Below are 13708 nucleotides of genomic sequence, written 5' to 3'. Positions count from 1 at the left end.
AAACACATAAGTACATGTCCTGCCTTTTAAACACACTGCATCCTGCCCATGAGGCTACCTAGGGCCTACCTTAGGGGTGACTTACATGTAGTAGAAGGGAAGGTTTTGGGCCTGGCAAGTGGGTGCACTTGCCAGGTTGAAGTGGCAGTTTAAAACTTCACACACAGACACAGCTACTCGTGTGGGTGGCACAACTAGTGCTGCAGGCCCACTTGTAGCATTTGATTTAACAGGCGCTGGGCACACAGGGTGTAGTATACTAGGAACTTACTAGTGAATCAAATATGCCAATCATGGATAATCAACCAGCAATACAATTTAGACTGAGAGCACTTGCACTTTAGCTCTGGTTAGCCGTGGTAAAGTGCCCAGAGTATCAAAACCAGCCAAAACGAACTGCAGTACAGGTCAGAAGCAAAAAGTACAGGCAAATCACACCAAAAGCTGCCAGGTCTAACACCTTTTAACTGCCATGCTCCATGCTGCTGCTGCCCTGCGTCGATTGATTGAGTCGCCCCCTCCATCAGGTAGCGTGGAAGCATATCTATCTCTACTGTGCCTTTTTGAAGGTTTTTCCCCCGTTTTCTTCCTCTCCGCACCACAGCACTATACAACTCCATTTCCACGAGGCCTAGGCCCTCTTCCACCTCATCCTTTTTCACTTGTGCTAGTTGCACTGTGCTCCCGTTCCCTGCCCATATCAAAGAGAATAGCAGTGCCACCCTGCCCATCACCGAAACAGGAAGTGTGTTCCAGAAGCTAACCGATGATTCCAGACCCCTAATGACCCTTCCATATTACAAGACTAGTGTTGCTCAGCTGTATGTGCTATCTGCATCCCCAAGTAACAGAACTCTTCAATTTCCCAAGCCTGGTAGGTCCCTTGAGGGCTTTCTAGCGCAGCCCGCCAATGGGGATAGCGGCGTTTTACGAGTAGTGCACAGGTTACACTGTTACCCCTACAGCCTCCATGCTGCCGAAATACCCATTCAAGACAACTAGCATCGACCTGTACTTACTTAGGCAGAGTGGATACTGGTTATGATGCTTCACCTATTGGACAACTGTGTTAATTGGGCTCTTTTTGGTTCTTTCCAAACTGAGAGTCAGTGAAAACTGGTATCATGGCAGTGGGGACCTGGCCTTTTTATGGTGCTCTGCGTGCTGCGACTTTGTGATTACTCATATGGAATAGAGGTTCGAACACACAGTAGTAAGGATATTAGCCTGGCTTGTGAGACTTTTCATACTGTGGCATTTTAAAAACTAGCCAGGCCATGGTAGTTTACATACCTGGGCATTGTGAACAACTGGCCTATCGTGTGCTTAACACACTGAGGGAGTGTAGAACGGGTCCTGTGGAGCTTCACATTGTTGGATACGGGAATTTGGATGTCGTTCTTGCACAGAATTGTTTTAAAATATCCTCGTTTGCGGTGATATATTTGGAAAATTGTCCTATTTGGTCACAATATTCTCGTGGACCCTGGGGCTGGAGGGTTTGGGAGGTGGAAGAACCTCTGCCTTGCTACTGTTCCGGAAATAAACCCCCTTAAAAGTAATAAAGTGACTACTTGCCTGCTCTGTATTCGTTCTTTATCTCTTCCAGCTCGTCCCAGAGCTCATTTTCAATCCTCTTTATCCTTCCGTGTATTTTTTCTTGCGTCTGCTTCACGCCGTTCAGCTCAGCTTCAAGCCGCTGCACGTCATCGGAGCTTTCTAAACGCACTCTGAAGAGATGCATTTGCTCATCCAATTTCTTTTCCGCTGCATTCTGTGAAGGTAATTCGAGTGGGATGAGAGATAGTCATTTCTTATACAGTGCTTCACTTTTGCAGGTTATGTAACCAATCATAGTTCCACTTTACCACTTCCTTATCTAAGTCGTTCAAGTCGCCTTCATCTCAGCTAACAGAATATTTTTCTATTCATAAGATTTTGCACTTTTGCAAAGTGTGGACCACTCCAAATGATCTTTCATATACCAAACAGGCCCTTTTTGTAGTACATTATTAAGAATTACCTCGATTCCATTCCAACTTTGTAACGTTAAAGCCTTCGATTTTTTTCTGCTTTCTAGCCTCTGAAAAAGTATTACAGAAATAATGTGGGAGAAGCTCAGTTTTTCCAATTACAGGGCTTGAAAACTCAGAGAGAGAGCGCAGATGTCATGCGTTTGGCCTCTCTCTTTAGCAGTATGTTAATAAGTCAGTCATTTTCAGTTAGTTATGACATTCTTTACAGCACTGAGATGATGGTGGGGCAAGGGGGAGTAAGCATTTGACCCCGACTCCACACCATTATACTTTGTACTCCACACCGCACCACTACTAGCATCCACTTCACAATCCATCACACCCCACATACCACACAATAGTTGTCAAATGCTCCCATGCCGTGCGCTCTTCCTTAGCTAACACTCTCTTCTTTAGAAGCGCTTGATGGCACATATTTATGAAACGAAACTGAAACTCTCTGAATGCAATGTGCTGTCAACCAAACTATCATCCCTTCTGAAGTCACCACACAGGTCACGGTGCCAGCTCGATACTACTTTCACCACACCGCACACTCCACCTCAGTTTAGTACTCTGCACATGCCTCACACCATACTCTTGGAGGTGTGCCCATACCTTTCCCTTTGTGTCACAGTTTAAGGTGTTGCTAATACCAAGGGACCCCGAAATGCAAATGGGGTTCTAGTTAGAGCCACTGCTTCTAAGCATTGAATTTGGAGACCCTCAATTGGCATTTCTTCCTTTTTTGTATAAAATGGAGAATACAAGATTTGGGTGGGGGTGCTGCATGCAGAGTGACAAGCTCAGACACATCCATCTCTTCTTCATCCTTGTGGCTATCTTTTTCTCCCGGCCCTGGAAATTGCTTGTGCCAGTATCACATAGGAACATGCCTCACCAATACATTGTGACTTAAGGGCAAGGCATATCATTTCCAATACCCCTCCCCCGTAGGTGAAATCTCTGCCTCAACCTAGTTGTATGTTAATACAAATTTCTCAAATGCACTGGTATGGTACTGATAGGCATTGGACTGTTTCCTCACTGTCACAAACTGAAAATATCAGCTCAATATCTATCCCAGCTCAGGGAAGATCTGTGTCAACACAAACCTGCAAGGACACTGCTATGGTGCTTTCTCAACATTCACTTGCTTGTCTCCGATTCCCCAAAGGCTATGGCTATGCCTAATTACTAGAAATGGGTTTTTTGGTTGACAGTCAGGTTACCCCCTGTTTAAGCAAGGACCCTCACTCTAGTCAGGGTAAAAGAGAATCACCCTCAGCTAACCCCTGCTTATCCCCTTGGTAGCTTGGCAGAGCAGCAGGCTTAACTTCAGAGTGCTAGGTGTAAAGTATTTGTACCAACACACACAGTAACTTAACGAAAACACTACAAAATGACACAACACCAGTTTAGAAAAATAGGAAATATTTATCTAAACAAAACAAGACCAAAACGACAAAAATCCGACATACACAAGTCAAGTTATGAACTTTTAAAGATTAAACTCAAAAACAGCGCTTAGAAACACAAAATGCTTTGATGAGGTGTTAACACGGCGTCCTGACGGAGTCGTTCCCAACAAGCCGACACCAGCGGCGCCGGACACGGAGTCGCGTAGACCCCCAAGAACAGCACCTTTGGTGAAGAGTGAAAACAAGTCGATGCGCGAAGTCGGGGGTCGCAGCGTCTGTGCGAAACGTTGAATCTGCACACACTTCGAGCGGCGTCGGTCACGACGTGGTTCGGCGACTTCCACGGAGTCGCGGACTTCAGCGGGGCTGCAGCGGCGTCGGGCCTGCGAAGGTCGTCGCATTCCAGCAAAGATCACGGAATCGGTTGCAGGGGGCATCACCGGATTCAGCATCGGTCTGAAGTCGATTTCCACCAGCTTTCCTTTCAAGGGCCCAAGACTGGATAGGGTACCACTTGTCAGAGCAGGAGTCTCTCCAGAGACTCCAGGTGCTGGCAGGGAGAAGTCTTTGCTGTCCCTGAGACTTCAAACAACAGGAGGCAAGGTCTAAATCAAGCCCTTGGAGATTTCATCACAAGATGGAAGGCACACAAAGTCTAGTCTTTGCCCTCTTACTCTGGCAGAAGCAGCAACTGTAGGATAGCTCTGCAAAGCACAGGCACAGGCAGGGCAGCATGTCTCCTCAGCTCTTCAGCTCTTCTCCAGGCAGAGGTTCCTCTTGATGTCCAGAAATGATCTAAAGTCTGTGGGTTTGGGTGCCCTTCTTAAACCCAATTTCTCCTTTGAAGTAGGCCTACTTCAAAGTAAAGTCTCTTTTGAATGTGAAATCCACCCTTGCCCAGGCCAGGCCCCAGACACTCACCAGGGGGTCGGGGACTGCATTGTGTGAGGACAGGCACAGCCCTTTCAGGTGTAAGTGCCCACTCCTCCTCTCCCTCCTAGCACAGATGGCTCATCAGGAAATGCAGACTACACCCCAGCTCCCTTTGTGTCACTGTCTAGTGTGAGGTGCAACCAGCCCAACTGTTAAGCTGACCCAGACAGGGAATCCACAAACAGGCAGAGTCACAGAAATGGTATAAGCAAGAAAATGCTCACTTTCTAAAAGTGGCATTTTCAAACACACAATCTTAAAATCAACTTTAATAAAATATGTATTTTTAAATTGTGAGCTCAGAGACCCCAAACTCCACATGTCCATCCACTCCCAAAGGGAATCTACACTTTAATCAGAATTAAAGGTACCCCCCATGTTAACCTATGAGAGGGCCAGTGAAAAACAAATTTAGCAATATTTCACTGTCAGGACATATAAAACACATTACTATATGTCCTACCTTAACCATACACTGCACCCTGCCCTTGGGGCTACCTAGGGCCTACCTTAGGGGTGTTTGACATGTAGGAAAAGGAAGGTTAAGGCCTGGCAAGTGGGTACACTTGCCAAGTCGAATTTACAGTTAAAGCTGCACACACAGACACTGCAGTGGCAGGTCTGAGGCATGATTACAGAGCTACTTATGTGGGTGGCACAACCAGTGCTGCAGGCCCACTAGTAGCAATTGATTTACAGGCCCTGGCACCTCTAGTGCACCTTACTAGGGACTTACTAGTAAATCAAATATGCCAATCATGGATAAACCAATCAACCATACAATTTACACAGAGAACATATGCACTTTAGCACTGGTGAGCAGTGGTAACGTGCTCAGAGTTCAAAAGCCAACAGCAACAGGTCAGAAAAAATAGGAGGCAGGAGGCAAAACGATTGGGGATGACCCTGCATAAGCAAAAAAGTCCAACACTAATGGCCTACTGAAGCTCTGGTATCCTGTTTTAAATTGACAGCAGGCCTAACCATGGGAGAATCCTACCGGCCTGTGAGTTCAGAGAAGCTTACACAGAATCAAGAAGCTCTCTTGTTATCAGGGCTGCCCAAGCAACTTCCACCTAGAAGAGCAGGTAAGCTATGCCTCTGACACACACTCTCCCTGTGCCACAATTTAGATTTTTGCTTTTTGTTCACCTTTGTTGGTTTCCCCACTTACCCTTTCTCAATACCCACTTCAACTGCATGTGAAAGACTAGGCTCCAAAGGAAATGCCATTAAGCCACACTTCGAGGTCCCCTTATTCTGCAGCACGGAGGCTCATCCCACTGCTGGTGTGCAGGATAGGTGGAACCAGATAGCCCAAAGAGGAAATGTGTGGTCTTTGTGTGTGTCTTTGTGTTTGGAAGCTCATACTAGGTATGGTAAAGGAACAACCAAGGAAATATTGTACCTGTCCTTTCCAGCATATCAATTGAGGTCATTGAGGTAACATTGTAATTTAATATAAGTATTAATTTAAGGCAATGCAGTGGTTCTATCCTATTGTAGACTATCATCACATGCTGACACAGATCCAAAGATGGTGAGACCCGAAGCCATTACAATCCAGGTAGCTGAGGCTGAAATATATATAAAGATTCATTCTGGGCATGTGGAAATCGCTTTTCTCCCTCATGCAAGGTATTCCATGCACCAATAAACTCAATTTGCAGATCCTGGAGCGTGGGCGTGTGCAAATATTAAGTTCATGCTATTTGCCAATACTATTCTCACTAGGCTTCACCTGCCAAAAACTTGTCGGCAAACATTGGGGTATATACAATTTGTTAAAGGGCAAATATCACATATGCAAGTAGCGAATGGGCAAATACTGCCCATCCTGGAATCCCCTCAAAGGTGCAAATGTGAGTTAATCACTGAAATGAAATTAGCCCTGTAGTTGTAATCAGGGTCTTATTGTGCTTTAATAGTTAATGGAAATGCCCAGTAATGTAAAGCTTAATGTCTTGGCTGTCAATATTTAGAACCCATACCAACTAGCTAATCACAGTCCATTTGTAGTGGACTTGTGGAAAATCCTGAATCCAGCAATAGTAGAATGCTCCCTGATATGAAGGAATGATGGAGACAGGGATGTTCAAGTTATTGGTTTTCTGGCTCTTTAACTGTGATTTAATTTGCAAACAAAGCTATAAAAATTCATAGGTTTGTAATGCTTGGAAGGGCACTAGTCATTAGAACAACTGCACCTTAATTAGTAGGGAATTTGAATCCATATTGATGTACTTCTCAGGATGGCATATACAGAAGTTATATATTTTTTTGCTCAAAATCCGTTTATTGATATTTTCAGGGCAGAGGAACATAGCTGCCAAGTACAACCAAAAGTGACAAATCATACAGTGCATGGTACCAGGGGCTAGGTGCCCGGGTATAACCAGTCTAGTTGATACAGAAATATTAGCAAATATCATAACATCCGGTCATCCAGAGTGCAATGTGTCGCAGTAGATAAAGAAGACAATACATGGAAGATAAAAATAACAGTAACTGCAGGTGAGATTCATCAGTGTTAGTGATAGTCTCCAGTGTGAGGATTAGTCAAAGAGATGGAGCACGCTAAGCTTTGGCAGATTGAAGCAGGTGTATTCTATTCGTGTGAGCTATTGAATCAGCAGGTGCCAAATAGTTTGGAATTTGGAGTCTGTTTTAGTTAAGCTATAGGAGAGCTGCTCCATCGCCATCACTTGCCAGAGTCTGAAGAACCACTGTGCAACTGAGGTGGGAGTTGTCTTTTTCCATGCCAGTGCCACAAGTTGCTGTAGCACTAGAAGCATGTAGCTACTAAGCTTCCATTCAGCATGCGTCATCACCTCCAAGGCCGGGGGGTGAATACTGGATACCCTACAGTGGCTTTGATATGGCCCAAGACTTCCTTCCAGTAGGTGGTGATGAGGTTGCAGGACCACTATATATGCAGAAATTGCCAGCTACAAGCCAGCATTTCCAACATAGGGGGAAGGTGTTGGAGGAGATGGTGGGTAGATGGTTGTTGTGTAATACCACTGAAACATGGGTTTATATGCTGTTTCCCTAAGGGCAATATTACGGTATGTTTTGGGTATGTCCCACCACAGGGTCTCCCAATATTTAGGTGAAATATCCTCTTATAGGTTGGCAAGCCATGCTGACTGGAAGACATGTGTGTGATGAGAGGTGGAGTGTTGAAGCGTGTGGAAGGTGCTGGAATTGAGACCTCACAAGCCTTCATATGCTTGCTCCACCTTCTCAAAGGGGGTATAAGGTTGGGTGGCCCCAGGGTAGACAGAGGTGTGTAGCACCCAGTGCTGCAGTTGGTAATATTGGAGCCTTGCCACCTCGTGGGGATGATATTCAGTCTTGCATTGATTGAAGGGTTTCATGAAGACATGAGCTAAGAGGTCTCTGGGTGTTCTAAAGTGTCTGTCACACCAGCTGCAAAAGAAAGGGGGAGACAATGCCGGTAGAAATTCAGGGTTTCAGTCAATAAGCATGTTGGGAGAGGGAAAGTAGTGGGCCTCCTTTTAAGTGCCAATCTATCCCTTACGTCGAGCACAGTTTTGGTGGGAATACCAAGGTATGTGCTGCATGCATGTTTAGGGAGCCAGGAGGCATCCAAGAGAGGATGTCAGGTCACTGCACTGTCCATATGGAACTAGTGCTTCTCACTTTCGCGTACCACCCTCTCAGGGATGTAGTGTAAAGGAGTAGCCCATTAGTAATCTACTGGGCTACTCCTTGGAGATTGGAGCACATCAGACAGCCCCTGTCTCGGGGTTGCATCATTAGAGTGTTAGAAATCCTAGGGTGTTTCCCATTCCAAATAAAGGAATGGATGTCATGCTGCATGCCAGGATATTTTTCTGTGGGATGGGTAAGGTTTGAAAGGGGTACAGGTCCCGCAGGAGTACGTTCATTTTTATGATGTTCACCCAGCCCAGCCAGGAGATGAGCAAAGGTTTCGACCAATGGAGATCCGCCAGGGTGGAGCGGCGAAGATGAGGCCAGTTAGCACACATCCAAGACGAAAGAGTGAGGTTGAGTCCCAGGTATCTAATTCTATCTGTAGACCAGTGAATGGCATCAGGCATTGCATAGCAGGCAAGTCTTGCTTGGGGATAGTCAGATTGTATGTGCTTGATTTAGACATTTTGAGCCTCATGCCCAATACTGCCTCAAGAGCATTTAGACACAAAACCATAGCTGAGAGAGAGATATTGGACTGTCTGAGCGTAAGCAAGAGGTCATCAGCTAACATGCTGATCTTGTAGATTCTGCCCCAAAAGGGGATGCCCACCACCTCTGCCGAGTTGTGAATGGTTATAGCCAAGGGCTCCACTGCTAGGGCAAATAACAGGGGTGACAACAGACACCCTTGCTGCGTACCCCAAAGAATGGCTATAGGAGCTGTACATTGCACATTAACACGAAGAGGAGCAGTTGGGGCCACATATCAGGCCATGATTTTGGTGATCGTGCCTGGTCCCAAGCCGGTCTTGCACAGTACTGCGTGTAGGAATGACCAATTCACGCTGTCAAAGGCCTTCTCCATATCAAGCGAGAGAAGGCATGGAGGGATATTGTGGCGGTGTACCTTTTCAACCAGGTGGGCTATGTGATGGACATTGTTTAAACCCTGCCTATTGTGGATAAAGCCTACCTGATCTGGGTCGATAAGGCCTGGCAGATAATGCTCAAATCTGGTAGACAAAATCTTAGTGAAAAGCTTTACGTCTATTTTAAGAAGGGCAATGGAGCAATAGACGAGCATTGTGTCGGGTCTTTGCCTGGCTTGGATATCAGGGATATCTGCAGCTGTCATAGAGGGTGTGAGGCAGTCTTGTGTGCAAAAGAATTAAAGAGCTGAATCTGATGGTTCTGAAGATGGGGCTGATACAACCAATAAAAACTGACAGGGAACTCATCAGGGACCGATGCCTTTCCAAACGGTAGGGCCTGGACCACAGTACGAACCTCCTCAAGGGTGTTCGGCATATCAAGATGCTCCTTATGCTGGGAGTGGAGGGTCTCTAATTTATTTGTCTTGAGCAGGTTGGGAGGGACCTCCTCCCGAGAGTCTAAGACTTGATAATAGTCATGAAACACCATAAGTCAGCGGTTGCCCACTCTGTGTTCCCGAGTTGTACTTTCACAATATATGCTTTAGCCTGTGCCTGACAGCTGGCGGGCTAGGAGGGTGGTCACTTTGTTACCTCCCTCTTAGTACTGCTGCTGCAATGCCATGAGGGCATGGTGGCCCGATTAGTCCCACCCACCCACAGCTGGCCACATAGACTAGCTAATTGTCTTTTATTGCGGCAGGTCAGAACTATTTGGTCCTGCGGCTCAACCGTCTTGATTGCCGCTGTTAAATTAGTTTCCACCAAACAGCTCTCCCTTTGCCATGTTACAGCTATTGATGTAATCACTCCCCCAATAATAGCTTTAAATCCATCCCAAAGTGTGTGGAGTGGTGCATCCAGGAGGACATTGTGTGAAATATTCTGTAATCCCCTTATGGATCTCAGTGACATCCATGAGGTCACAAAGAACCCATGGGGGCAGGCGTCAGCGCAGTGGGGAGACACTAGGGGCAGTAGATCCGGACCAGGAAAGTTCTACGGGAACAGGATCAGAGATGGAAATGTCAGAGATCTCTTCTGAATCAAGGTTGCAAAGGAGGGAGGGGATAATTGGACGTAATCAATGCAGGAATATGATGCATGCACTTGGGAGTAAAATGAATAGTCTTGTATTTTGGGTATTTGTAGCACCATGTGTCTGTAAGCCCCAGACCCTTTTTATCTCTCTTAAATTGGGCAGACATTGCCCAGTGCCTTGGATGGTAACCACGCTTCTGTGCAGAGTCAGCTCCCATACCAAGTTAAAATCACCACACACAATAATGCCACCTTCCACCCCAGCCAATTGCTCTCGAAAGATGCGCCAGAGGTATGAGTCTTGCGCAGTGTTCAGTGCATAGAGCATCATCTCCATTCGCAGAATGAATCCTACCACATTAGTGGTTTCTGGTAATTCAGGAGGTCCTGGCCAAGTGTTAGCTCAAGGGAGGAGCTTTTCATTGTAGTCTAGTGGGCTTAAATGGGAAGAGCAGTGGGAATTGGGGATTAGGAGAGAGTTTCACATGGGTCATTGTTTTATCATTATGGATCTTCAATGCACAGAACTCTATGATAATTTTTGTATGCCACATTGCATGAATCTGGGATAGACTGTGCACCATATTGCTGGAAAATAGGGAGTAAGAAGCTTGGGGATGTTATTAGGATGAGCTATGCTTCCCCAGCAATGACTGAGTTACCTTTTAAAATTCACTGTTTGATGAAGAGAACCTTCCCAGGGCGAAAGAGGAGGGAAATCCTCCTGATATACACTGTAGATTACCTGCCTGCGCATTAGAGTATGGCAAGAGTTGTCTCCAGGTCATCTCTGAACTTCTTCAAGGTGGCACCAGTTTTTTGCGGTCCCACAGGACTAAACGTGGAGATCGATGTCCTCTCAGTAAAGCATGTTTAGCCCTGTGCAAGAATGAAAGATGTTGATGGTCCTAAGATAGAAGGTGCTGTTGCCTCCCAGGAAACATTCCAGTGGATCAGTTGAAAGTAGGTATTCCTTTTGAATGCCCGTGTTTAGTCTTCCTGAAAGAAGGTATGCCTGCAACAATGTTACCTTTTTTGGGTTTGGACTAGGCCTGGGCAGAATAATTAATTCCACTGGTGAAATTGGAGGAATTCGGTAATTCTGCGTTACTCTTTTAACATGAATTTGCTGATTAATTTCTGCCACTCTGCTGGCGGAATTAATCTGCATTGGTTTTAACTTTTAACAGGGCTGCAAGTGAGAGCTGTCCCTCTATATTTTAAAACCACTGCAGATAAAGTTTAATATGCATTGGTTTTTAAACATAGAGGGATTGCTCCTCTTCCAGCCCTATTTAAAGACCACTACACAGCACTGCATACCCCTTGGCACCCTTACATACTAAGTAGGGGCACTGAGGGGTATGCACTGGAGTGGATCCCCCATGTTGCCTTTCCATACTTATGTAAAAGCACAAAGGGGTATGCACAGCACTGCACTGCAGTGCTTACTCCTCAGTGCCATTACATATTTATGTAAGGGCAACAAGAGGTATGTACTGCATTGCAGTGCATATCCCTCAGTGCCCTTACATAAGTACGTAAGGACACAGAGGGCACCGAGGGTGTGCTCTGAAGGGGATACCCCTCGGTGCTCTTACATGCTTATGAGGGTTAAGCGCTGCACATTGCGGTGCCCACGCTGCCCCTTGGCAGAATTCTGAGGAATTCCAAGGAATTTTAATGTAATTCCGAGGAATTCAGCGAAATTAAACTTGGCCAATTATGCCCACCGCTAGTTTGGACTAGGTGGCAGATGTGTGAAAATTTCCCATCAACCAGAACAATTGGACTAGAATGTGAGGAGGAAGTCGTGTAAGTTTGAGAATTTTTCTTCAAAGTAGCAGCACTCCCTCAACTTGTGTAAAAACTCTGGACTTCAGAGGATCTTAGTTTTTGGGGGCAAGTTTGAGGCGGCTGTTGCACTGCTGTGGCTTCTAACCTTCTGGGGCCCTGGCTGGATGAAACCTCCAAGTTTACACTATTGAAGATTTCTGAAGTCCATATTGGATTCTATGTTCAATGGTAAATTCTTTGTACAGAACAACCACCAACTAAAATTCGACCATGTCAACTCATGGCTTGGTCAGAGAGGGTGCCTCAAATCTGGTTAACTGCCTGGAGTGTACTCTGTATTTTTTTTTTATGTTTGTATTTCCCACCACAAAATATTGAAAGACCTGTTATGCTGCTCTCCTTTCTTGATATCATTCATCACTATGTTCAGCTTTCATAGTTTTTAAAGGTTTTTAACAGTACCATGCTAGTTAATGCACATTCAGCTGGGAGGGAGGTTTTGCTGTTTGAGCCAAACTGTGTCAGGTGAGCAAGATCTTCATCTTCGAAACCAATTTGACTAGGTAGGTCAGCCTGGTTGGGCAAAATGGGAACTTAGTCAAAGCTTACATTACGAATGTGGCCTGCCTCTCTTCCCACTCTTCTAACACTCTAGTTCTGCACATTGATTTTTTTGATGATCAGATTTGAACTGGGCTTTTACTTGACATTTTACGCCAGCACCAGAGTGCTACTTTCAATTATTGGTGTCTTTGTTTGGAAAAGGTGTTAGAAGTTTCCTATCTAGGTTCTTATAAGCTTGGTTTGCGAGTGCATAGTACTTATTTGGTGCTCTTATTTGGGGAGGATGGCCTCCTCTAGGCAATCCAAAGGAAGGTACTTGCCAGGGAAGATGGAGCAAAGGCAGAAAATTGCTGCTCACATGTAACTGGAGCAATAAAGTGGTCTGGAGCCACCACATTAGGCACTGTATTTGAGACAACTGGACACTGTGAAAGCACCATGCATGTGCTCTCATATTTCACCATTGTCTGGATTCTTCCATTTGAAAAAAGTTGTCCTTTTCAAACTCTAGGACCCTTTACAGCATGTGACCTGACCCTTTCACCATTTAATGTTGAAGTACTCTAGCAACTGCAGTTTGTGGACGCCTCTAAGATCAGGATGCCAGGTGACAAATGGAAATTCCTTCCTTTGCTTCAGGAGTACTTAGAACTTAGTGTTCCAACTGCTCCCTCAAAGAAAATCTTATGGGCGGCAGGCAAGTCTTACCTTAGTGGAGTAATTATGAGGGAATCCAATGTCACATGAATGACCGCAAACACAAACAATTGGCTCTGAAAGAAGGAGTCTAATCCCTACAGGTGACTTCCAAAGAACACCTCACACCATCTCTCTTACACTCTCTTCTCAACAAAAAATATGAAGTGAACATAACCTACACCATGCTTGCGGAGAAAGCACTCATGAGGATTAAACAGAAAAATGACAAGCAAGTTGAAAGAGCAGTCCGGCTTTTTGCTCTAAAGCTTTGGCAAAGAGAGGGCAAGACAGTGATTCCAGCTAGCCGTGACACCTCTGGTTTATTACTCTCCTGCTCAGACCTCATTACGTGTGAACTTGGTGCCTTCTACTCAATTCTCTAGTCCTCAGAATATCTGGATGATACGCTAAAAGAGGATTCCTTCCTATCACGTCTTCACCTCCCGGAGCTCCTCATCCACCTTTGGAGGAGCTGAAACAGGTTATTACTGAAGAAGAGGTGGGGGACGCTCTGAAGCTGAAGACTACGCACAAGCACCCAGTGAATATGGATTCCCACTAGAATTCCACCAAATCACACAGTCAGTCACTGTACCCCTAAACTCATCCTAAGCCAGACAGG

At 45.5% G+C, this 13708-nt stretch overlaps 1 protein-coding gene across 4 annotated transcripts in view; it reads right to left on the bottom strand.

Moving 5' to 3' along the window:
- FAM81B (family with sequence similarity 81 member B) overlaps window positions 1-13708 on the bottom strand; it is a 408082-nt gene that overhangs the window by 45822 nt on the left and 348552 nt on the right. For all 4 annotated transcript variants that reach the window (XM_069225555.1, XM_069225546.1, XM_069225537.1 and 1 more), the window contains one exon: window positions 1579-1774. In XM_069225555.1, coding sequence (XP_069081656.1) covers window positions 1579-1774 — 196 coding nt within the window. The remainder of the gene's footprint in view (window positions 1-1578; window positions 1775-13708) is intronic.

Source organism: Pleurodeles waltl, chromosome 1_1 (genome assembly GCF_031143425.1).
Source record: "Pleurodeles waltl isolate 20211129_DDA chromosome 1_1, aPleWal1.hap1.20221129, whole genome shotgun sequence".
Taxonomy (NCBI): domain Eukaryota; kingdom Metazoa; phylum Chordata; class Amphibia; order Caudata; family Salamandridae; genus Pleurodeles; species Pleurodeles waltl.
The sequence above is the reverse complement of the archived record's forward strand: the minus strand, read 5'-3'. Positions and strand labels throughout refer to the sequence as shown.